Here is a 27,728-nt window from a genome sequence, read left to right on the forward strand (position 1 = left end):
CATAACTATACGAACTTCAACTACAAATATAAATATTGTCTATTGCATTATAATTTATGCAACTTTTTAATTTTACATTTTTAAGAATAATGCAAATCATTTTTAATAAACATATCACTTAAACAGAATCATATTTCTTTGCCAAATACTGCATGTTTGTCGGATTTTAACTGTTGGTTATGTTACTTGATTTGGTAAGCAGAGTGATCTATCATCTCGCGTAAAGTCAATTTTGTACGATTCAACAAATAATTTATTTCCCTAAAATACAAAGTGAAAAATGTTAAAAGAACTTACGGTATTGCGATAAAAAAAAAAAAAAAAAAAAAAAGGAGGGGTCGCAGGTAGACTGGTTTTAAGAACGGTTTGAATATTGGCCAATACGAACAGTGCATTTAATCTATTCTACCAAATGAATTACCTAAATGTTCAGGTCCGGCCTTAGGCCTATTGGACCGAGTTGGCCCAATCGGACCCGGCCTTAGGCCTATTGGACCGAGTTGGCCCAATCGAACCCCGCACTCACTGGGGTCCAGGGCATTGTTACTTTTAAAAAATAGATATATTGGGAGAAATTAAGTTAAACACGCTGGAAGAAAATTTTAAGTTTAATATCATATAAAACTTGTTTAAAGGTTTATTTCCTAAGGGGCCCCACGCCTAAATTCAGGGGCCCCGCCAAAATGATCCAAAGCGGCTCCCGCGTTTGCCAAGGCCGTTACTGTAAATGTTGATAACAAGTTGGTTCTTTCTTCATCATTCATTATGGAATATATAGCCATCTTGATTTCGCTCCATGGACAGTGATTCTCCACAGAACTTTGCATCATCGGCATATGCATCTAATAGTCCCACAATGTAAGACATAGCACATGTTATTTTTGTTTTAGTGCTATGTCTTACTACCCAAATAACGGGCTTGTATAGCGTGTTCCGTTCCTTGTTCTGGATCCTCCTCCGTCCAAGATTAAGTAAGTCCGCGGTATCTAATGTAATCAAAGCAGCATTCAGTTTGAGAGTCGTACTTTAAGACGTGAGAGACATGCTGACAGTTTGGTAAATCAGGGTAATCCAGTTGAAATTATTGTAAGAGCATAGGCTTGTTTATAAGAATGTTTTCCAGAGCTATGAAATTTTGGATGTCCTAGCCATGATGAAAACCCCGTTGTTCTGCTTGATGTATAATCTATTTTCGAGATTGAAATTTCTAATAAGACAAATAGATTTTGTACAGATCATTCTGATTCGTGGGTGTGGAAATAAAAGGCTTTATCTTTAAAAAGCTCCATCCACTTGCATCCAGGATCCAGGAGTCCCAGGTTTTTATGGACTTAATGACTATTGAGTACGAATTAGTGAGGTGATAGTTCTCTGTGAAGAAATGGCTATCATTTTTGGTATTAGTTATGTCCAGTTTCCTTCAAGAAATACAATATCCTAAACCACTTAGCAGAACAAATAACTTTCAATTAAAAGGAGTACCACTATGTTGGCCAATTCTGTGTGACGATACGTCATTTCTGTAAACATTGGATCACGTTTTATTTTGAGTAAAAAATCCATTTTATATCAGGAAAGAACAATCATACTTTAATTAAGAAAAGTGATATTCATAATCTGTACAAAAACATCCCACATTTCGACTCAAAATGCATATGAAAATATAATTTCTAAATGTTAACATGATGACCAACCCCATAACCTTCTTGAAACTGTAACCCAGAAAATCCTATTTGTTATGTATCTTTTAGAATCATATAAATAAATACATTATTTAAGAGATGGAAATGTATACCTTACAAAACATCTGCATCGTAATCCAAGTTTCAAATTTTGCAAGAAGTTGTCCCACATGTACAAAATCATCTACTACCCAATGTGTCAACTTGCTGTTAGAATGGGATTCTCAAGAAATTCCTTGGCTTTTAGTCTATTTCTAAATTCTTTAATTAATTTTCGCCATAAACAAGATGTTGTAAACACATTACACTCTATTCATTGTTGTTTCTTTTCCACATAATAGCTCTTTTTTATCAAATGTTGAACTTTACTGATTTTTTTTACAAGATCGGTTTAGTTTGCTTAAATTCTCTTGCCATTTATTGACATTGTTACATTGAATTTTGTAAAATTAGCTATAAAGTTGACCTAATTACTTGACTGAACTGCTGAAAGAAACAGTCCAAAATAATGTATTTCATTTCTATAGCCCGATGGATAAATATTAAATATTTTTAAAGCTGTGCACAGAATAGGCCGACATATCACGAGTCATGAAAACACAGGGGTGGTATCCGGTGTGTCCAAAATTAATGTTATTTTGAACAGAATATTCTGGTGACAATTGCTGGTTTTCAAATGTGAAGCGTTGCAGTATTTTATTTTCGTCAATTGGTCGCATTTGGTATGCATTTTGCTTCGGTATTGGAGACGGAAACCTTAGGTGCGCAGAAATGCCTGACAACTTTTTTGTATACATCAATATGGTATTTGTATATGCAAATGTTTGTGACACTTATCAATAATTCACTGAGTGGCAAGGAGAAGCGTATTTGAAAATAGATAGTAATAAAATGTATGGAGGCCTGTACTTACCATAAGCAGCATTTAATGAGAAACACAATGACACAAATGTATATTTTTGTATGTAATAACAATAATGAGAATAGTATTAGTGACAAACATTATGATTGTTGCCAAGCAAAACAGTTTGGAAAATATTACGAATCTCTGCTCATCATGTGTCTCTCTTTGCATGCTATTTCTATCTATCTATCTATCTATCTATATGCCTGTTTCAGTGTATTTGTATTGCAATCATGGCAAATACTTCAAGTCCCTTTTTAATTAGTAGGCACCATTAAAGGACTGTCACCATTCTCTACTATAATCCAGACTCTCACACATAAAGCAGAAGGAGATGAGATGAGATTTTATTTGAAATTTGGCATTTTTTCTATTGTGATTTAACACATATAGTTTCCTACTAAATTGAAATTTAGCAAACAACAAAGTTTGGAAACTTTCTTTCAGCAGATATCACTTTCATTTTTTATAAATACATATGGTGGATGCTAAATCTTGGCATTATAGACACCTTGATGCAAAAGTCAAAAGTATAAAACTGGGAGAAATCATGATGGACAGCTGTTTACTTGTAAGGAGAAAATATTAGATTTACCTTATGAACTATTTTTTTAAAGTTAATTGACAATGGGTATGTTGGACATCAATTTCTCAAATGTGCTGCTTTTTATACACATATACTATTTTTCTCAAATGTACCCAATACTGTTTTTCTCCAATGTACTGTTTACCTCCAATGTACTGTTTTTCAGCTTTGAACTGTTTAGTAATCTTCTTTAAACCTCATTCTTTAGAATTGTAAATAATTAGGGACAAAAGAAATAAATGTTTAATTTTCAGTCTTTTATCATTCTTACTGAGCCTTAAAATTTAAGAAAATTAAACAAGTCAAAACAAGCCAAAACAAGTCAAAACAAGCCAAAACAAGTCAAAAAAAGTCAAATATCCAGATTCAGTTAAAGGATAATGAGAAAAATGTATTGTTGAAGTAAAATTGCTCCAGGTAGACAAGACTAATAGTTTTACATCGATAGGAAAAATGTAGAGTTTGCTAATTTATGTATAAAATATATGATAAAAGTGTTTTTCTTGTATATTATAAGAACAAAGAGCCATTTCTTCATATAAGTAACAGTTGCACACCATTTCAAAATGTGTTATTGATGCAGTTACCCACTGAGTTGTGCTGCTATCACATGCTGAGTCACTGATAGGATGTGTATTGTAGTGGTAAGTCGATTTCCCATGTCAGTATAATAAGAGGACTTAGAGAATGGGAACAAGAGAATTAGTGAAATTGATGATTTGTTTTCATGATATGTATCTCTGTTTCAATTCACACCTAATATAAATATATGATTTCTGAGAGAAAAAATTTGCTGATGTGAATCATTATTGACCAGTGTAAACAAATATCTGTCCATGTGAATTAGTGCTGACCAGTGTAAACAAATATCTATCCATATGACATTAATGTCTATATCTGAATTAATGTTGACTAGTGTAAACAAATGTTGAGGTCATGATATCACTGACAGATGTATTGTCTTGAGAACTGGCCGTTTTTGACACTGTGTTACAACAAAGTACAAACTGTAACATCAAAATGGAATTGACCAATGCACTGCATTGATAACAACAAAACAATGATGATGATTTTTAATTAAAAAAGAATATAAGTGAAATAAGGAACATATAGTATATTATCAGGCATCAAGGTTTTTGTGCTGCACATTTGACATGTTGATTTTTGGCTCTGAGTTGTAACCCACTAGCTACAATTCATATGCTTAACTGACTGAGCCATTCATGTCCTACTGGAGGATAACCACATCCATTCTTAGCTCTGTTAAACTTCATCAGATGACTGTTACCTGTCATGTGTTATCCATCATATGTGTTATCAATCATGTGTTATCTGTGTGACTCCGGTGGTCTAGTGGTTCGAGCGTCTGTCTCAGATGCGGGAGGTCATGAGTTCGATCCCGGCCAAGTCATGCCAGAGACTTATAAAAATATACTAACAGCTGCCTCACTTGGTGCTCAGCATTAAGAGGTTAGTGTTAGGACTGGTTGGCCTCGTGTCAGGATAATGTGACTGGGTGGGACATCATGCTACATGTCTGTGGCATGATGCCCCAGTGCTAGACATCACTATAAACTGCCACACTGCAGACATCATAGCAAAATGACTGAATTTTTTTAAAGCTATGTTAAAAATCCAAATCCCATACACACACACACCCATAAATACACACATCTATGTGTTATCCATCATTATGTGTTATCTGTCTGATGGGTTATCCATCATGTGTTATCCATTATATGTGGTGACTGTTATAACATGATTACTTGAAATAAAGGCACCATGAGATACATTTGGATGATTTAGTGAACAAGATTTGTGTTCAGTCAAGGCGTTCATGACAGGACTTTGGGGGTCCAGGATGCCCAAGTACCCCTCCCCCCTTAATCCAGACCTGTTTAATTAAAAACATAATAATCTGGAATCATATCAGAATAGTGACTTGTTAAAATGATCCGAAAGAATCCTGTTTATTATATCTGTATACACAGGCTACATAAGAAAGTAATATAGTCAAAGTAAAAGTAATAGAGTTTAAGTAAATAGCTAATGTATCCTACACTTTTTTTCATAGGAGGTCAAATTATTTGGAAGGTTGACCTGTTACTTAACATAAATCATGATGGAAATAACAGATGACACATTTTGAAGATGGCCTGTACTGCTGATACCGTGTTACCTACAGGTGTATTCTGACAGAATAAATCACTGATGGACAATTCATACAGTTCTAGGCAAGCTGTAGAGTATTACAGTCAGTGAATGATCTATTTGGAAATTGAATTAGGACATGTCATAGTAAATGAAAGCATGTTCCGTGGACCCAGGGATTATTCCAGGCTAGATCTGAAACAGTTCACAGGACATAAGGATGAGGTGAGATCCTAACTTTGTTACTGTAGACATTGATTCCTAAGTCTTTAGTGTCATGAGGATCTCTTGTAGATTTCTTTGCTTAACATGCAATCAGTTTTTATATCTTGTTAATTTGAAAATGAAAGATTCGCAGTTGTTAAAAACAGTCAGGAACATTTTTATTCATTTGTACAGAATAAGTTATCACATTACATATTTTGACTCATCAGAAACCACAATTATATAAATCTTTTACAAAATGCCAAAACTGAAGCAATTATATTGACATTCTGATAATGAGATTTGTAAAAGACCATTGCTATTTGACCATAGTAATTTCACTAAAACAAAATTATCAGAATTCTTTCTAATTAAAAACTAACTGAATCAGGAATCCTTGTTTCTCTTGTAGGTGAACTGTATAGCTTACTCTCCAGATTTTCAGATCCTAATAACTGGTTCTGATGACCAGCGTGTGCGGGTTTTCAACACCCAGACAGGTGACCTTGTGTGCAAGGTCAGAGGTCACACAGGTTGGTATATTATGCAGTCTTTATCTAATGATCTAGAGTGTAATCCAGTGGGAAAGATATTTGTTTTTATTTTTATTTCAAAGACTGAGCCACATGTTTTAAATATCCATCCAAATCATTGACCAAGATGATTTCTGAAATACACCACCAATTACTGTATTTTCAAGGATGGTTTGATTCTATGAATGGGTGGTTATTGTTTGATTTTGGGTATGGGTGGTGATTGTTTGATTTTAGAAATGGGTGGTGTTACCACTCTATGGTCTTAAACTAAGTAACAACAAAGAGCAAAACCCAACAAGTTTTGTAAAATTAAACAAATAATTTATTTCTCTAGAATACAAAGTGAAAATTTTAAAAGAACTTACAGTATTGTGAATTACATCCCAAATAGTCCTAAAAGTTCTATCACAAGTCCAAATATAATTAAGTTCCAATTGAGTTCCAGTGGTATTCCAAATAATTTCCAGTATTGAATGTGTTGATGTGCCTGTAGTCTCAAACATGCTAATGTGCTGGTGGCCTGGAGTGTAGCGATGTGCTAAGAGTCATTTGATGTACCTCAGTAATATAATCCAAAATGTTCTTGTCTGAATTCATTATAATTCCAAATTAATGTTCCAGTCCAAGAATATTGTTGAGCACTTTCTAATTGCAGTGATTAATAATTTGAATAAATTAAATCCACACAATGAAAAACTGAACACAACAATAAGACTGATTCTGATTCAAGATTTTAAGGCAACAGTGAGCAATTTTTAGATAAACAAGATTATGTACCCCTCTGTGTGCCCTAGGCTACAATTACCATTTTATAAAATTTATATTCTTTGTCAGCCTTAGTAAATTTTCCATTCTAGAAATTTCTAAGGTCAGAATCAAGACTGTATCTTTAACTTGAATTCAAGTAAACATGTTTACAATAATAATTATCTGAATATTTAATCCACAATTGTAGAGAAAATTGTACTATGTATTCTGTTGCTTACAAAATGAATCTTAATAATCAGGTACATCAGCTTGATTATGAACAAGGTCAGGTACAAAATAAGAATACATAACATACAATCATTAAAAAAAGCCAACAAATTAAATATTCATAACACCTCTTCTCATAAAGGATATACATATTTATAAAATATAGCTTTCCTTTAACTACTAGTCAAACATACATTTGGTAAAATATTGCATAAGATGAAACCTTGTGAATAACACAAAGTATACATGAAACAATATAAAATTTCAATACATGTGAAAGTGCATCAGACTTCACTTAGATTATTTTTCTCTTTGATGCGCCTGATGTCAATATTGTATTTCTGCATCATCAAATTCCACCTTAATAATCTCAGATTTTTGTTTTTGAAAGTAAGGGGGTCGTGATCATTAAATACAATATTCAGACAAAGACCTGAAATGATATACATTTCAGAGTGCTGCAAAGCCAATATCAAAGCCAGTATCAAGGCCAGTATCAAAGTCAATATCAAGGCCACTATCAAAGTCAATATCAAAGCCAGTATCAAAGTCAATATCAAAGCCAGTATCAAAGTCAATATCAAAGCCAGTATCAGAGTCAATATCGAAGCCAGCATCAAAGTCAATATCAAAGCCAGTATCAAAGTCAATATCAAAGCCAGTATTAAAGTCAATATCAAAGCCAGTATCAAAGTCAATATCAAGGCCACTATCAAAGTCAATATCAAAGCCAGCATCAAAGTCAATATCAAAGCCAGTATCAAAGTCAATATCAAAGCCAGTATCAGAGTCAATATCGAAGCCAGCATCAAAGTCAATATCAAAGCCAGTATTAAAGTCAATATCAAAGCCAGTATCAAAGTCAATATCAAGGCCAGTATCAAAGCCAGTATCAAAGTCAATATCAAAGCCAGTATTAAAGTCAATATCAAAGCCAGTATCAAAGTCAATATCAAAGCCAGTATTAAAGTCAATATCAAAGCCAGTATCAAAGTCAATATCAAAACCAGTATTAAAGTCAGTATCAAAGCCAGTATCAAAGTCAATATCAAGGCCAGTATTAAAGTCAATATCAAAGCCAAAACCTTCCTTCTCAATTGTGAAATAATTTCTCTGCTGTATTTGTCTTCTTGAATCAGGACTCCATGAACTCCAACATCAGATATTGTTTAAATTTTGGAAATGGTGTTTAATGTTTGATTTTGGGAACTGGTGGTTATTGTTTGATTTTGGAAATGGTTAGCTATTGTTTTTGTCTGGGAATTGGTAGCTATTGTTTGATTCTGGGAATGGGTAGGTATTGTTTGATTCTGGGAATGGGTAGGTATTGTTTGATTCTGGGAATGGGTAGGTATTGTTTGATTCTGGGAATGGGTGGGTAATATTTTAGTTTAGAGGATGTGTATACATTATGTGGAGAAATATGTATACCTTTTTTCAGAAATGTTCATAAATTATTTGGAGGGCTTACATTCATTATCTGTAAAGATTTCTTTTTTCTGATCCAGGTGCAATAAAGAGTGTTGCAGTGTCAGGAGATAGTTTGTATTTTGCAAGTGGATCATTTGACAAGACGGCCAGAATTTTCTACATGAAGGATGCAGAGTGTAAACATGTCCTAGAAGGTGATCTGTTTTATTCTCCATGTCTGACCATAATGACAGCAGACATTCTGTTAGACACCAGATTGTACATTATGTTATATGGTACACCCTGTCCAGTTTTCTAACCATGAGGGCAACAGACATTCTGTTAGACTTCAGATTGTACATTGTGTTATCCATCTGTCTAACCATGAGAGCAATAGAATTTCTCTTAGACATCAGATTGTACATTGTGTTATACAGTACACCCTGTCCATCTGTCTAACCATGAGAGCAATAGACAATCTCTTAGACATCAGACTGTACATTGTCCAGTTGTGTTATACAGTACACCCTGACCATGAGGGCCACAGACATTCTCTGAGACATGTATAGTACATCAGATTATGCATTATTTCACCTGTCCAGATATCTAACTGTCAAGGTAACAGATATTCTCTTAGACAAGTTTAGGAGAGTAGGTGTCATTACATAATGGATCACACACTGCTCAGAGCAATACTGGCTAGTTATGTAGTACAACCTGTCCCAATGTCCAACAACAATGATTATTATGAACAGATTTTTGGTGTACTCAGAAGTATGTCATAGGTTCATTGAACATAAAGAGAGCACTCAGAAGTATATCATTGGTTCACTGAGTATAAACAGTGTTCAGAAGTATATCATTGGTTCACTGAGTATAAACAGCACTCGGAAGTATGTATTAGTTCACTGAGTATAACAGAGGACTCAGAAGTATGTATTGGTTCACTGAGTATAAACAGTACTCAGAAGGATGTATTGGTTCACTGAGTATAACAGAGGACTCAGAATTATGTGATTGGTTCATTGAGCATAAAAAGAGCACTCAGAAGTATGTCTTTGGATCACTGGCTATGAACAGCACTCAGAAGTCTGTCATAGGTTAACTGAGTATAAAGAGAGCACTCAGAAGTATATCATTTGTTTACTGAGTGTAAAGAGAGCACTTAGAAGTATGTCATTGGTTCACTGTTCAGTTTTAAAATTGGATCCTAAGTTTTGCATGTTATTGATTGATTAATTATAAACAGATTAATTCTGTAATCCAATAGCTCTTGTGTTATATTAATTATATTGCAGGTCACACAAAGGGTGTGGAGATTGTGGTTTTTTCTCCAGATTGTACCAAGCTCTGTACTGGATCATGGGATAGAACTGCCATTCTCTGGGATGTGGAGGTATTGATATGCAGTCACCCTACAGGGACTTGATTTACACATTACATAGACTTGATTTACATGTCACACTACAGAGACTTGTTATACATGTATGACTACAGAGACTTGATTTACATGTCACACTACAGGAACTTAGTTTATATGCCACAATTCAGGGACTTGAGTTACATGTCACACCACATGGAATAGAACTTTCATTCTCTGGGATGTGGAAGTATAGATATGCAGTCACACTACAGGGACTCGATTTGCATGTAAAATTAACTATATCAGCTTCTTGAAAGATTGAGGTCCATACACACTGTTTCTTTTTATCAGTTTTTTTCCAGGCCAAAAGCAGCATTTGCTTTTGTTGGGAATTTGTTGATCTCATGTTGGGTATTATTTGAATTGTTAGAAATGTATCTTTTATTTTGGTGGGGGGGGGTGTCAGCATCATTGACTCAAATAAGCAACCTTGTTCAGTGAGATATAAGGGAATCACTGGCATTTCAAATTTTTGAATTAAAGGAAATAAATTTAATTCTTTGAAGGATTTAATACACATTAAAACAAATAGCTAGCTGTTACCCTTAGCATTGTCATATACAGTAAAACCTGTCTTGAGAGACCACTGCTATGAGAGACCGCCTGTCTTGAGAGACCAGGTTCTCCATGTACAGATTTAGAGATTATATAGTGTTATAACCTGTTATGAGAGACCACCTGTCATGAGAGACCATTATGTTTTGGCAGAAGGGGTGGTCTTTCAAGACAGGTTCCACCGTATCATCACACACATAGGTATAAACACTCACACAATCACAACTATATATATAAATTAAATAAACAAATACACAGCATTTTTGTCTTCCAAAATCCATAGAACTGTGGAATGCACCATTAAATTATAGTTGCTGACTTTTCTACTAATAGGATGGCTTGAAGATGATGCAAGTGTCATTAGAACTTAGGTTTGCATTCATGAGATTGGATGATGCATCTGTTTTTCAAACTTCCCTAAAGATCGTGTTGAATTTTTCTCAACATTGAGAATTATCTTTCTGCATGTGACTCATTGCAGGGTGGTGTTATGATGTTGACTCCAACATGACTAATATTGATACGGTGTTCATAATATGTGCAGAACCTATATGCTCCTTCCTACCATTGTGCTTCATGAAACAAGAGTTCAGAACTTTGTTTTCCTGGGCTTTATGTTCATCACAGATGGCTCATCCTTTCCTAATGACAGCTGTGTGTCAATATCTTGCATTTAAATATAAATTATGCCCTCCTTTCTTTTTCTAACTTAGTAATGCAATTAGTCTCATTTTACATTTTAGGTATGGAGTCAAATCTTACTTCAAAGAAATGTTATCACTGATCACAGACTATTAGATAATCTAAAGTAAAGATGGCATTGAAGTGTAATAACAAAGTAAAGATGGCTTTGAAGTGTGATAACAAAGTAAAGATGGCATTGAAGTGTAATAACAAAGTAAAGATGGCACTGAAGTGTAATAATAAGTAAAGATGGCATTGAAGTGTAATAACAAAGTAAAGATGGCTTTGAAGTGTGATAACAAAGTAAAGATGGCATTGAAGTGTAATAACAAAGTAAAGATGGCATTCAAGTGTAATAACAAAGTAAAGATGGCATTGAAGTGTAATAACAAAGTAAAGATGGCATTGAAGTGTAATAACAAAATAAAGATGGCATTGAAGTGTAATAACAAAGTAAAGATGGCATTGAAGTGTAATAACAAAGTAAAGATGGCATTGAAGTGTAATAACAAAGTAAAGATGGCATTGAAGTGTAATAACAAAATAAAGATGGCATTGAAGTGTAATAACAAAGTAAAGATGGCATTCAAGTGTAATAACAAAGTAAAGATGGCACTGAAGTGTAATAATAAGTAAAGATGGCATTGAAGTGTAATAACAAAGTAAAGATGGCATTGAAGTGTAATAACAAAGTAAAGATGGCATTGAAGTGTAATAACAAAATAAAGATGGCATTGAAGTGTAATAACAAAGTAAAGATGGCATTGAAGTGTAATAACAAAGTAAAGATGGCATTGAAGTGTAATAACAAAGTAAAGATGGCATTGAAGTGTAATAACAAAATAAAGATGGCATTGAAGTGTAATAACAAAGTAAAGATGGCATTGAAGTGTAATAACAAAGTAAAGATGGCATTCAAGTGTAATAACTTGTTTCTTGAAGACCATCAACACCTAACTTCAAATGAATTGGCTTATTCTACTTGGATATTGTACCTATGCAAATTAGCCTAATGGACTCTCCCAAAGCAGTGCTGAAAAACTAGCAAAGACATTATTACCCTAACTATTGTCAGTCAGGCAAGTAATCTGTGGAATGTTGGTTGTTTATCTTGAATGGCATTTACCTTTAATTGCCTTTGTGACAATTAACTGGCTAATGGTGGTAGTTTATCTTGGACTGCATTTACCTTTAATTGCCTTTGTGACAATTAACTGGCTAATGGTGGTAGATTATCTTGGACTGCATTTACCTTTAATTGCCTCTGTGACAATTAACTGGCTAATGGTGGTAGTTTATCTTGGACTGCATTTACCTTTAATTGCCTTTGTGACAATTAACTGGCTAATGGTGGTAGTTTATCTTGGACTGCATTTACCTTTAATTGTCTTTGTGACAATTAACTGGCTAATGGTGGTAGTTTATCTTGGACGGTGTTTATCTTTAATTGCCTTTGTGACAATTACTGGCTAATGGTGGTTGTTTATCTTGGATGGCATTTACCTTTAATTGCCTTTGTGACAATTAACTGGCTAATGGTGGTTGTTTATCTTGGACAGCATTTACCTTTAATTGCCTTTGTGACAGTTGACTGGCTAAATTGCCTTTGTGACAATTAACTGGTAACTTGCCTTTGTGACAATTAACTGGCTAAATTGCCTTTGTGACAATTAACTGGCTAATGGTGGTAGTTTCTCTGATGAGCATTAGGAAGGAATTAGCAGTATGAGTTAGAACTGTTCACTGTTCAATACACTACGTGATACAGGCAGTGTCCCAGTGTCTACAAAGGTCTCCCTCCCTCCCTCTCTCTCTCTTCTTAAGATTTACTGTCCATCTGTAGAGTTGCCAACTTAATGCCTGAGGATAATACAGGATTTTCAGTTAAGTGCATATACTAAGAGTACATCGGTAGAGTTGCCAACTTAATGCCTGAGGATAATACAGGATTTTCAGTTAAGTGCATATAATACATCTGTAGAGTTGCTTTGTCTCTTAATGCTTTAAGTCATCAGCATTTTCTGGATGAATCTTTCTACATTTATTGTACAGGTTTATATTCCTTGTTGCCTTTTCAATATTACATTTATTCAAACTCAAACACAACACCACAGTCAGAGATCAGATCCTCTCTTCATCATAATCCTCAAGGAATTTTCTTTTTAAAGTTAGAGATCAATGCATTTCATAATTTAGAAAGAGCCTAGAATTAATCATAATAATAAACTACATGACTGTACAGTAATTTGATTAGAACCATGAATTAACTACATGACTGTACAGTAATTTGATTAGAACCATGAATTAATTGCATGACTGAACAGTAATTTGATTAGAACCATGAATTAAGTATAAGAATAAATTACATGACTGTACAGTAATTTGATTAGAATCATGAATTAACTACATGACTGAACAGTAATTTGATTAGAACCATGAATTAAGCATAAGAATAAATTACATGACTGAACAGTAATTTGATTAGAACCATGAATTAAGTATAAGACTAAACTACATGACTGAACAGTAATTTGATTAGAACCATGACTTAACTGCATGACTGAACAGTAATTGGATTAGAACCTTGAATTTAGTATAAGAATAAACTACATGACTGTACAGTAATTTGATTAGAACCATGAATTAAGTATATGAATAAAGTACAATAATTTAGGATTCTTTCCCCTTGGCTGTCCTGAACAGACCTGTTATGAGAGACCACCTGTTTTTTTGACAGACAAGGTGTCTCTCATGACAAGTTTTACTGTAAATAAAGTAACACATATACTAAAGTTAAACAGACTTTCCCCATTTTGATTGGCAAATATCCTGATTCCTATGATGTATTTATTTTTCCATTCCCAGACTGGCTACTTGCTGAAATCATTCATTGGCCATAATGGACTGGTGCAATCCATTGCCTTCTCTCTTAATGGCAAATATTTGGTAGGTTTTCATTCATATCAGCGCTCTCTCACACACACAGACACACACATGCATGCAAGCACACACACACTCACATACATACACACACACACAATCATGGACCCATACAAAGACAAACCCTTGCAGATAAAGACACACACTTACAGACACACACACACACACACACACACACACACACACACACATGCATGCAAGCACACACACACACTCACACACCCACAATCATGGACACACACAAAGACACACACACACTTGCAGATAAAGACACACAGTTACAGACACAGACACACACACACACTCACAGACACGCATACTCACACACACAGACACACACACTCACAGACACACACCTACACATACTATTAATCATGTTGATGGAGATCACTACAGAGACATATCAAAATGTAGTGGCTAGAATTATTTCATGATTTAAGAGACAGACTAGAATGTAACAGCTAGAATTATTTTCTGATAATGGCTTGAATTATTTTATGATCCATGAGACATATCAGAATAGAATAGAATAGTTTGAATTATTTATGATCAAAATGCAAGAACATTCTCAGCCATGAGATTATTATGAGAAATGTGTGCTTGAGAAAATGAGACAAAATTAATCTGAGCATGCAAGTATGTGTGTGTGTAATTTGGATTTGTAACATAGCTTTAACAATTTTTCAGTCATATTCCTATGATGTCTGCATTGTCACAGCTTATAGTGATGTCTAGCACTGGGGCATCATGCTGTAGACATGTAGCATAATGTCCTACCCAGTCACATTATCCTGACACCAGGCCGACCAGTCCTAACACTAACCTCTTAATGCTGAGTACCAAGTGAGGCGACTGTTAGTACCATTTTTGTAAGTCTTTGGTATGACTCGACCGGGGATCAAACCCATGACCTCCCGCATCCAACCACTAGGCCACTAGAGCGGTTGAGCACACAAGTAAATAACTTAAGTGTTACATAAAAGAACATGAAATCAGTAGATTTTGAAGTAAATTCACTTCAGATTAGTAGGATATTTTTTATTGAGATAACTTTCATTTTCTTCATATTATAATAATACAAGTTTAGATCATGAATCAGAATCTGATGTCCAATTTTATGACGATGAGTATGGGATTGTCAAGTTCCATGGCCAAAATGAATCCTCCTTGAATACCCCAGTTCTATCATATTGAATCCTCCTTGTATAAACCTAGTCCTGTCTATCATATTGAATCCTCCTTGTATAAGTCAGTCCTATCATATTGAATCCTCTTGGTTTAACCCAGTCCTGTCTATCATATTGAATCCTCCTTGTATAAGTCAGTCCTATCATATTGAATCCTCCTGGTTTAACCCAGTCCTGTCTATCATATTGAATCCTCCTTGTATACCACAGTCCTGTCTGTCATATTGAATCCTCCTTGTATAATCCTGTCCTGTCTATCATATTGAATCCTCCTTGTATACCCCAGTCCTGTCGATTATATTGAATCCTTGTATAAAGTATATCATATTTAATCCTCCCTGTATAAACCCAGTCCTATCATATTGAATCCTATTTCTATTACCCAGCCTGTATGTTATATTGAATCATCATTGTATAGCTCCAGTCCTGCCTATCATATTGAATCCTCCTTGTATACCCCAGTCCTGTCTATCATATTGAATCGTCCTTGTATAACCCAATCCTGTCTTAGGATAAGATACAATTTACATATAGGCTGTGTCATTTGTATTGTAAGACAAGATACAATGTGGTAAAGACACTTCAATACCTATCTTTAGGTGTCATAAAATGTGCACATTGAAAATGCTACAACATTACTCAATCCAAAATGTCATGCTCTCAGATTTAAATACAAATAAATTTCACAGGAATGGTTGGGGGTATTATTTGACTTGGATAGGTCACAGGAATGGTTTGGGGGCATTAATTGACTTGGATAGGTCACTTGGTAGAGCTTTCTTCTAGTGTGAGTGAGGTCTCTGATTTGCATTCCAGTCACTGTGTTGCGTGTCAATACAGGCCACAGGATTCTGAGACTTCATGATGCAGCTGTGGACTTTAGAGAGTCCAGATGGGTTGAATATATTCCAGTTAGATCACATAAGGCTACAGGTTACTGAGAAAGCACAATTTGAATGGACTTTACAAAATTCAGATGGGGTGGATATAGTCCAGTTAGGTCATACAAGGTCATGAGACAGCACAGTCTGAGTGAACTTTAAAGAGTCCAGGTGAGGTGGATACTGCCCAGTGTATTCAAGCTATTTTGTTACTGTTGCAGGCTACAGGGTCCTGGGATTTCACAGTCCGACTGTGGACTCTCCAGGGTCCAGGTGGGGTAGACACAGTCCAGTTGCTTCATGGTCATCATGGAAATATTCATGCTGTGGCATTTTCTAAGGATGGGATGTTGGTGAGCATGAACATTTATCAATGCAGGTCAGAGAGTGTCGTGTAAATAATGCCATATATGGAAATTAGTTCCCATTAGAATGTAGACATTTAAATGGAATATTAATACAAGTGGATTCTAACCTGATTGATGTCAAGGGGTCCCTAACACTCTTGAATTACTAGTGTTTCAATGCAGTTATTTTCATCTTTGAATAATTAAATTCCCAGATGTAAAATTTTACAATTATTTTGTTATTCTGTAGGATTTTTAAACGTCTTCCTCTTACAAAACTCCCAGTATACGTGGTTGTATAATGGGCAAGATCAGAAATCTTATTTAAGGGGAAAAAAGAAATATAGTCAACCTGTGACTGATTTGAAAGAAAGAAATATTTCTAATTTACAAAATGTTAACAGTGGTTGTATGATCAGAGGGATGAGGGTAAGAGTAATGTGGGTAAATTAGATCCAAAATTTTGCTTGGATTGTGCATATAAAAATTCATTCTGTCAATTAAGATAAATGTATAATTTAAATTATATAATCACCAAGATTCTGCTTTGTAGCAGTTTCCATTTCATCATTATTTTTTCCATTCTTTATTTTACATAGTAATAAAATCCACAAAATAATATGCTGATTTTCAGTGCTAAAGACTCTTTTCCGTATGCTTTATTTAAATATTCTCTTATGATGGCACAAAGATGACATGGTGAGATTGGTTTATTCCAGGGCTCAGCGTCATGGGATAAGACAGTGAAATTGTGGAACCCTCGTAATGGGAAGTTGATCCACTCACTGGAGGGACATGAAGGGTGGGTCCAAGCCCTATCATTCTCCCAGGATGGACTCTATGTCGCTAGCGCCAGTGATGACGAGAGTGTGCGGGTTTGGGATGTTGTAACAGGAGAATGCATAAAGGTGCTACAGGTAATAATAACTGAGTTTTGTCAGAGCATTCAGCTCTGTATTCTTGTTGTAGCCTTTCTTTCTCAGAAATATTTGCAAACTTTTAATCATGAACCACTCAAATATACCATTTTTGTTTTTCCATTTTCATTTTATTTACATTCAGAACACATTTGGAATACATTTTGCAACATTTTTATTAACCATTTTTCTTTGTTTAAAATGTTTTTAAACAAAGATACTTTTTGCACCTTCCTTGTTGAGAGTAGCAAAGAGAGACAACTTGCAGATTTATCGTTCCTATTCTTCTCATAAAAGTTATTTCATATTAGACAGTGAAGATATATAATATTAGTATATAACAAAATACTTATATGAACTGGGACAGAATGCACCATTACCTCATCTTCATTTTGTTCTGTTTATAAGTTTGCAATTCGTAATGACAATGTTGATTAGTGCCAGCAATCTTATTGTACCACAATTAAAAAACACTAAAATCCATTGGACATTTTGATTGAGAGAACAAATTCTAAAGTGATAACAAAGATGTTATATGGAGTTATAAAAAAAGACACTCCTATTTGGCATGGGCAGATAATGAAATCTGGTTTAGAATGTCAAAGCATACCGTACATAATGTGGCATAGGCAGACAAAGAAATCTGGTTTAGAATGTCAAAGCATACTGTACATTGGCATGGGCAGACTGTGAAATCTGGTTTAGAATGCCAAAGCATACTGTACATGATGTGTCATGGACAGACAATGAAATCTGGTTTAGAATGTCAAAGCATACTGTACAGTGGCATGGGCAGACTGTGAAATCTGGTTTAGAATGCCAAAGCATACTGTACATGATGTGTCATGGACAGACAATGAAATCTGGTTTAGAATGTCAAAGCATACTGTACAGTGGCATGGACAGACAGTGAGATCTGGTTTAGAATGTCAAATCATACTGTATATGATGTGGCATGGGCAGACTGTGAAATCTGGTTTAGAATGCCAAAGCATACTGTACATGGTTTGGCATGGGCTGACAGTAAAATCTGTTTTAGAATATCAAAGCATACTGTACATTGGCATGGGCAGATAGTGAAATCTGGTTTAGAATGTCAAGGCATACTTTACATATTGTGGCATGGGCAGACAGTAAAATGTCAGAGCATACTGTACATTGGCATGATCAGACAGTGAAATCTGGTTTAGAATGTCGGAGCCTACTGTACAAGAGTATGAAACACAGGAACCCTAATTTGTAAAATTGTTTTTGCATGAATAATTAACAAAATAAATGAGTACATTTCATTTATTTCAATATTTATTTGTAATATTCAGGCTTGCTTGGAGGAAGGAGATTCTACATTTTCCCATGGATATCCATCCTGTATTCATTCAGGTGTATTACTTCAACATGCATCAATTAGTCTGATACAGTACTTGTATTCTTCTAGTCCTTGCTTCTTTAGAAAAACTATTTTTTATATTTAGTAGTTTCTTCTCTCTGCTGCCTATCTTAATCTCTCATTCTAATGTTCCCCAATCACCCTCATTTTTCTTTGTTATCCTTTCTTATGTTCTCCAGTTTAAATGTATTCAATTTAGCTAACAAGGGTTGCTTGGAGCATTATGTCTTTAATGTATATGCTTTCTTTTTAAACACAAGTATCTGGTTATGCAAGGTGTTTTATAAACATAGGTTTCTGTTTATGCATGGTATTTTGTAAACATAGGTTTCTTTTTATGCATATTGTTTTGTAAACATAGGTTTCTGTTTATACATGGTGTTTTGTAAACACGGGTGTCTGTTTATGCATATTGTTTATTAGTCATAGGTCCTGTTTATACAGGCAAGAAAAAATTCAAAGAATATCATTTTAAACATGTAATAATAAAATCTCAAAGTTTCAGTTCAGTACAGCAAATAATGGCAATTGTAAAACCTTTAAAACAGCATCTTCACATTACAGACATGGTCCTTACTTTTTCTCGCCATTCACAAGCAAGACAAAAATAGTTTATGACAGACACTATGATACCTTCTTTTTGCAATACTTTTTGATAATTTTATGTTGGTACAACCAACATATAATGCAAATAGTAATGCATTTAGCCAATGTAAGCAAGTTACATAACATGAAACACATCACACATAAAACAACGATAATAGAAACAAACATACAACACACATGATACTCAATATGTACATTACATCCATTCTGCAACACTGACACCAGCAATACATCAACATACACCACACCTACTGTATTCATTCCAACTTATCAGGTGAAACAAGTTATTACTTTAAAGAAGGCAGTCTACACAATGAGTGCTGTAGGTATCTAAGTCCTCTCTGTGTGGTGTTGATCAAAGATCCAAGCCAACTTGTGTGTTGATGGTCTGAGACTCAAAGCCTATTCTGTGTGGTGATGGTTCAAGCTGCATACCTCGTCTGTTTGGTGATGGTCTTAGACAAAAACCCTCTCTCTGCGGTGATGGTTCAAGCTGCACACCTTCTCTGTTTGGTGATGGTCTGAGACAAAAACCCTGTCTGTGTAATGATGTTCTGAGACCCAATCCCTCTCTGTGTAATGAAGTTCTGAGACCCAATCACTCTCTGTGTGGTGATAGTCTGAGGCCAATGCCCACTCTGTGTAATGATGTTCTGAGACCCAATCCCTCTTTGTGTGGTGATAGTCTGAGGCTAAAACCCTCTCTGTGTAATGATGTTCTGAGACCCAATCCCTCTCTGTGTAATGATGTTCTGAGACCCAATCCTTCATTATGTGGTGATAGTCTGAGGCCAAAGCCCACTGTGTAATGATGTTCTGAGACCCAATCCTTCTGTGAAATGATGTTCTGAGACCCAATCCATCTCTGTGTAATGATGGTTTGAGACAAAACAAACTCTCTATGTAATGATGTTCTGAGACCCAATCCCTCTCTGTTTGGTGATGGTCTGAGACAAAAGCCCTCTCTATGTAATGATGTTCTGCGACCCAATCCATCTCTGTGTAATCTGAGACCCAATCCCTCTCTATGTGGTGATGGTCCGAAACTCAATAACTCTGTGTGTGGTGATGGTCGGAGACCCAGGCCCTCTCTGTGGTGATGGTCTGAGACCCAAATAACTTTGTTGTTGTTGTTGTAGGGTTTAACACCATTTTTCAGCACACAATAGGTTATACATGGCGGCCAGTATTAATGGTGGAGGAAGAACCCCGGAGAAAAACACTGACCCACGAGAAACTACTGGCAAGCTTTCTCACATACCCACATTGGCTGAATCCGAGACTCAAACCCACGCAGACAGAGGTGAGATGGCAGTGGTCTGTAATGGAGAGCGCTTTAGACCACTTGGCCACTCGGGACCCCCAATAACTTTGTAAGGTATATAAAGGATCAAGCCTTAAAGAATTTACTGATAAAGTGTTCATACAGAAACCATGTAACTTCTCTGCTACTATTTTATATACAGTAGTTGTTTAAAATCTATTTAATACCAATATTAATTTTTATTTAATGTCACTTAAAATGGTCCACAGTGACATATGTGGAATATGTTATTATAACAGCCTTCATTCTCAATTGCTGTATAGTCTTTCTTCTTTGCAAGTTCAAGCCTAGGATCTGTTCTTGTCTTGCTATTTCGTTCTGTAACTTAATTATTCCTCTGCTCTGGGGATGTGTGTATGTGTGTGTAATGCCATGAAGATCTGAGATTGACACTTCAGTCTATATTATTAGATTTGAGGTGATTTTGCTAGTTAGTCCCATTCTATCAGTTTGAATTACAATGTATAATTTCTTCTGTGCTCATTACAAATCATATGATCAAAATACATGGTGTAATGACCAAGGACACATTCACCTTAAGTCACATGGCCAAAATACATGGTGTAATGGCCAAGGAACCATTCACCTTAAGTCATATTACCAAAATACATGGCATAATGACCAAGGACAAATTCACCTTAAGTCATAAGGCCAAAATACAAGGCATAATGATCAAGGACACATTCACCTTAAGTCATAAGGCCAAAATACATGGCATAATGATCAAGGACACATTCACCTTAAGTCATATGGCCAAAATACATGGCATAATGATCAAGGACACATTCACCTTAAGTCATAAGGCCAAAATACATGGCATAATGATCAAGGACACATAAACCTTAAGTCATAAGGCCAAAATACAAGGCATAATGATCAAGGACACATTCACCTTAAGTCATATGGCCAAAATACATGGCATAATGATCAAGGACACATAAACCTTAAGTCATAAGGCAAAAATACATGGCATAATGATCAAGGACACATTCACCTTAAGTCATATGGCCAAAATACATGGCATAATGATCAAGGACACATTCACCTTAAGTCATAAGGCCAAAATACATGGCATAATGATCAAGGACACATAAACCTTAAGTCATAAGGCCAAAATACAAGGCATAATGATCAAGGACACATAAACCTTAAGTCATAAGGCCAAAATACATGGTGTAATGACCAGTGACACATTCACATTAAGTCATATGGCCAAACTACATGGTGTAATGTCCAATAAGGACACATTCACCTTAACACATGGTGTTATGTCCAAGAAGGACACATTCCCTTTAACACATGGTGTTATGTCCAAGAAGGACACATTCCCTTTAACACATTGTGTAATGTCCAAGAAGGACACATTCCCCTTAACACATGGTGTTATGTCCAAGAAGGACACATTCCCCTTAACACATGGTGTAATGTCCAAGAAGGACACATAAACCTCAAGTCATATGGTCAAAATACATGGTGTAATGTCCAAGAAGGACACATTCCCCTTAACACATGGTGTTATGTCCAAAAAGGATACATTCACTTTAACACATGGTGTAATGTCCAATAAGGACACATTCACCTTAACACATGGTGTTATGTCCAAGAAGGACACATTCCCTTTAACACATGGTGTAATGTCCAAGAGGGACACATAAACCTCAAGTCATATGGCCAAAATACATGGTGTAATGTCCAAGAAGGACACATTCCCCTTAACACATGGTGTAATGTCCAAGTAGAACACATAAACCTTAAAGATAATACAACATCCAGGATAATCTGTATATCTCAGTATGTGGCCTGTAAGTACATTTACTATCATTTATGAACTTGACACCATTCAAAATATCAATAACTATTTTGTTTCATTTACATTTCCAATCGGTTCTTGAGAAGCAATATGTTTTGAGTTCTTAGGTTGAAATAATTGGTTGAATCAATAAAAAAATTCAGGTTTTCAAAAGTAAATAGTTACCAAGATATGTATCCTGGGTAGACATTGTGATTGGTCATGCCTGCCTTTAAACAACAAGTCCATCGATATGACCGTTTATCCATGAGCCTGTCTGTCCAGTCATTAGTTGGATCTCCTTGGAACTTGTAACCAACTATACTGCTGGAGGGAAAATGATCACTTTTGATATAATGTTTCAATGGCTGAGTTGATGACAGCGAAGATTTTACATCCTGGATGCAGCCGTCAGTTGCAGAAATGGGGATGGGGTGGGGGTACGGATAGGTAATGAGGATGGGGTGGGGGTATGGATAGATAACATGGATTGCTTAATGTAATCTTTATTCCATCAATAATAATTTAGCATGGACAATCATATTTATAAGACATTTCACAAGAGTAACTGACTGCAGCCAGGGGAAACAAGTGAGATAAGGGAGTCAAAACTTGACCAAAGTGTGACCGTTGGACAATGGTAACACTCATATAAACTACTATCTGTCTTGATCGGACATAAAAGATAAAACAGTGTAGATATTTTACAGTGGCTTCATTTTTCATTTTGTTCAAGATCCTTCATTCTACTAAAAAATATTATTTATTCTTCTAAGATTTGATTTTATATTCTGTATTTCATAGAAATAATACCATTAGCATTGCCCAGATAGACGACTGTTCCCTAATTATACAAAATTTAAAATGCTTACAAATATCTGTAGTTGAAACACAAGACTTTCCGTAACAATTTACGTGATTTTTTCCAAATGAAATTGATTTAATTTAAATGGCATCCTCATGTAACTGGGTCAGTGTTTTCATTTTTCTATCTGCTGTGAATCTAGTGTTGTTTTGTTATATTCTGATCTTTTGGTTTAGGTATTATTCCAGCAGCGTTTCTAACAATATATATATATATATATATATATATATATATATATATATATATATATATATATATATATATAAACCATGCAGATGTTTTATATGCATTTAGGAAAATTTCAACTTGGGACTTGTATATTATGATTAGGCAATTTAATACGGGCAAATGTAAGTTCTATGTGGACTCAAATTCTTTTTCTTTGATACACAGTTTACATGGTAGATTTGGGTATTTTCAGTAAAGTTAATACTATTTGTTTTGTACTGACGAAATTGTATTACAGTGTAAATAAACTTTTTGTATGCAATCACATTTCTCTCAAGGACGCTAATACTAAAAAGTGCCATCATGGTGAGTCTGTCGGGTGAATTTCATTTATATGCTTGACTGGTTCCAAAACTAGACACATTCCATCTTGACAACAGCAAAAACTGGATGCATGATGTTTCTGCATATAGTCAAAATGTACTTCGGTTGGCTGGTTACCATTTACATGTACAGCAAAAGAATGCATTTATCAGCAATTATCATTACCCAGTCATCATTCATTTTGTTTCTATTTATCAGCAATTATCATCATCCAGTCATCATTCATTTTGTTTCTATTTATCAGCAATTATCAGCACCCATTCATTGTTTTTTTTATTTCCATTTATCTGCAATTCTCATCAGCCAAGTTATCTACAATTCTCATCAACCTTTTATCATTCATTTTGCATCCATATACTATGTGTTGTCCTTCTAAAGTTTGTTTAGGGTGTCTAAGTGTTTAGGATATTTAAGTGTTTAGGGTATTTAATTGTTTTAGGGTATTCAGGTGTTTAGGATATTTAAGTGTTCTAGGGTATTCAAGTGTTTAGAGTATTTAAGTGTTTAGGGTATCAAAGTGTTACGGGTATTTCAGTGTTTTGGGTAGTTAAGTGTTTAGAGTAGTTACTTGTTTAGTGTGTTTAAGTGTTTTAGAGTATTTAATGTTTTAGGATATTTAAGCATTTAGGGCATTAAAGTGTTTAGGATAGTTAAGTGTTTAGAGTATTTAAGTGGTTTATAATATTTAAGTGTTTAGAGTATTTAAGTGTTTAGAGTATTTAAGTGTTTAGTGTATTCAAGTGTTTGGAGTATTTAAGTGTTTAGGGTATTTAAGCATTTAAGGCATTAAAGTGTTTAGGGTAGTTAAGTGTTTAGAGTATTTAAGTGGTTTATAGTATTTAAGTGTTTAGTGTATTTAAGTGTTTAGGGTATTTAAACATTTAGGGCATTAAAGTGTTTAGGGTAGTTAAGTGTTTAGAGTATTTAAGTTCTTTATAGTATTTAAGTGTTTAGAGTATTTAAGTGTTTAGTGTATTTAAGTATTTAGAGTATTTAAGTGTTTATGGTATTTAAGCATTTAGAGCATTAAAGTGTTTAGGGTAGTTAAGTGTTTAGAGTATTTAAGTGGTTTATAGTATTAAAGTGTTTAGAGTATTTAAGTGTTTAGTGTATTTAAGTGTTTAGTGTATTTAAGTGTTTAGAGTATTTAAGTGTTTATGGTATTTAAGCATTTAGGGCATTAAAGTGTTTAGGGTAATTAAGTGTTTAGAGTATTTAAGTGGTTCAGAGTATTTAAGAGTTTAGTGTATTTAAGTCTTTAGAGTATTTAAGTGTTTAGGGTATTTAAGCATTTAGGGCATTAAAGTGTTTAGAATATTTAAGTGGTTTATAGTATTTAAGTGTTTAGAGTATTCAAGTGTTTAGTGTATTTAAGTGTTTAGTGCAAGTGTTTAGAGTATTTAAGTGGTTTAGGGTATTTAAGTATTTTAGGGTAGTTAAGTGTTTAGAGTATTTAAGTGTTTAGGGCATTAAAGTGTTTAGGGTAGTTAAGTGTTTAGGGCATTAAAGTGTTTAGAGTAGTTAAGTGTTTAGGTAGTAAAGTGTTATGGGGATTTGAGTGTTTAGGGTAGTTAAGTGTTTAGGGCATTAAAGTGTTTAGGGTAGTTAAGTGTTATGGGGATTTGAGTGTTTAGGGTATGTAAGCCTTTTAGGGTCTGAAGACTACATTAAATATTTTAGACTTTTTAAGCTATGATTTGCCAGTACATGTTAATATTGCTTTTCAGGGCCAGACAGACATTGCTCAGCACTGTGCATTCAAACCAGGTGGCACTCTAGTGGCATCAGGGTCTGCAGGAGTCACACTCAATCTGGCATTCACTTAGGATGTTGTTCCAATACAGAATATCTCTGAGAGGATCACTGCATTTAGGACCACTGTCTCAAAACATTGTCCTGATATGTTATGATAATAACAATGGATATTTTACATCTTAAAATATATGAAAGTGACTGCTTCTGACACACTACATTTCTGTCTTAAAATATATCATTATTTATTTATATTTCTGTTAGATGTGTGGTCATGATTTGAGCATGCTTGATGCCGTAATTTGAACAGTGAATGAAATCTGAAAGCATTCAATATAAACAAACAAGTTATCGTGAGTCACACAGGGAAGGGAGCAGACAAGTTATCAGTCACATAACGAAGAAAGAAACAAGTTTTGTGTCATACAAGGAAGAGAGCAGACAAGTTATGTCACAAAAAGGAAGAAGAAAAAAGTTATCGTGAGTCACACTGGGAAGGGAGCAGACAAGTTATGAGACGCATAACAGAGGGGAGAAACAAGTTTTGCATCATACAAGGAAGACAGCAGACATGTCATGAATCACAAAAGAGACAAGTTATGAGTCATATAATGATATCAGACAAGTTATGAGTAATTTAATGATATCAGACAAGTTATGAGTCACATAATGATGATAAACACAAGTTATCACAGTCAGAAATGGAAATGAAGAAAGCAAAAACAAGGTATCATGAGTCACACAAAGAAAACATCCTATACAATTTATCGTATGTCACAAAAGAAAAGGAAGAGCAAATAAAACAAGTTATGAGTCACAAATTGAAAGTAAGAGCAAAGAAAAATTATGAGTCACAAATGGAAGAGCTGACACAAGTCATCACAAGTAACAATTAAAGGGAGAGAGCAAAAACAAATTATCATGAAACATAAATGGAAAGGAAGAAGGACGACACAAGTTAACATATTTCCCTAAAGACTCCACTGGCTGACACTGTTCTAATTAGGACAATTATTTTAAAACATCATGTATTTTGTTTAACATGTTTTATTTTTTATGGTAAAAAATTATATAAAATGGAATGTCATATGAATAATAAATGAAGTCTGATAAATATATGAATACACTAAATACATGACACATTACCAAGGTAAAACTGTACTATTCATTTACTTTGAACAAACATTACATTATGTTAAGAACTTTTTTTTTAGTATAAGTATTTTAATTCTGAATCTATTCAAGTCATATATTTACCCCAATTCCTTGGCAAATATAAACCATTTATGCACCTTTTTACAACATTAATCCAAAAGTTATTGCAGCATCTGATATCGTGTTTAAATTTATGACCTTTTTTATATTCTGTATCACTTCATAACCAGTCTATATGTAATCAAATTTACTAATTTGTCTACACTACTGAAATACCCTCAAATTTGGAAAATACACACTTTAATCCATAAAAATTATAATTATTATATGTCATCTCAATTTTTTTCATATTAAAACTTTGCGTATTTTTCTGTTACCTAAGACAATTATAATTAACTTTTTACTTTCAATTATCAGTACACATACAAAATATTAAAAGTGTATGAAAAACAAACAGAAAATACTGTGGTTTATTTAGTCTTCAGTTAGAGGACTGTGTACATTTATTAATTAATACTGATCAAAAACAAAGTCCTACAAGAAAACAGAAAAGTAATTAAATTTTTTAAGAAAAACCAATTATTTAAAATATTTCAGTCAAATTTTAATATATTTATAGAGTTTTTATTGGAGAGGAATGAAGGATGAATGAATGATACATAAATGAGATAATATATGGCTGAGGTGCCCATGTCTATCAGCCCTTCAATGTTGTACTATGACTTTTACAGAAACCCAAATATCTTGTAATATAAGGAATATATGTAAACATTTAAGCATATTAAAAAAATGACAGTTTGTTTTCCATTCTATCCTTTTGCTACAACAACTCTGTATACCCTCCCACAAATGAGGCAGGGGCATACAAACTTAACCTTGTCAGTCTGATCCTACATTAAAGTTACATATTTAGGCC

General features: G+C 34.4%; 1 protein-coding gene across 4 annotated transcripts; it reads left to right on the top strand.

The window, feature by feature from the left end:
- The first annotated feature begins 976 nt into the window (after positions 1-976).
- Positions 977-27,612, top strand: LOC149777684 (uncharacterized). 4 transcript variants are annotated; one of them, XM_089938730.1, is made up of 9 exons: positions 977-1,066; positions 5,247-5,548; positions 5,940-6,060; positions 8,547-8,663; positions 9,747-9,844; positions 13,976-14,056; positions 16,340-16,471; positions 17,185-17,382; positions 25,633-27,612. In XM_089938730.1, exons 2-9 carry the CDS (start codon positions 5,435-5,437, stop codon positions 25,729-25,731), a joined length of 960 nt encoding a protein of 319 aa, XP_089794856.1. In that variant the 5' UTR covers positions 977-1,066; positions 5,247-5,434; the 3' UTR covers positions 25,732-27,612. The 4 variants fall into 4 exon arrangements, with proteins under 4 accessions (XP_089794856.1, XP_089794859.1, XP_089794858.1 ...); XM_089938732.1 differs by having other exon boundaries at positions 981-1,056; XM_089938731.1 differs by having other exon boundaries at positions 986-1,086.
- Positions 27,613-27,728: the final 116 nt, after the last annotated feature.

This window comes from Sinohyriopsis cumingii, chromosome 17 (assembly GCF_028554795.1).
Source record: "Sinohyriopsis cumingii isolate HCF-2022 chromosome 17, ASM2855479v2, whole genome shotgun sequence".
Lineage (NCBI taxonomy): Eukaryota > Metazoa > Mollusca > Bivalvia > Unionida > Unionidae > Sinohyriopsis > Sinohyriopsis cumingii.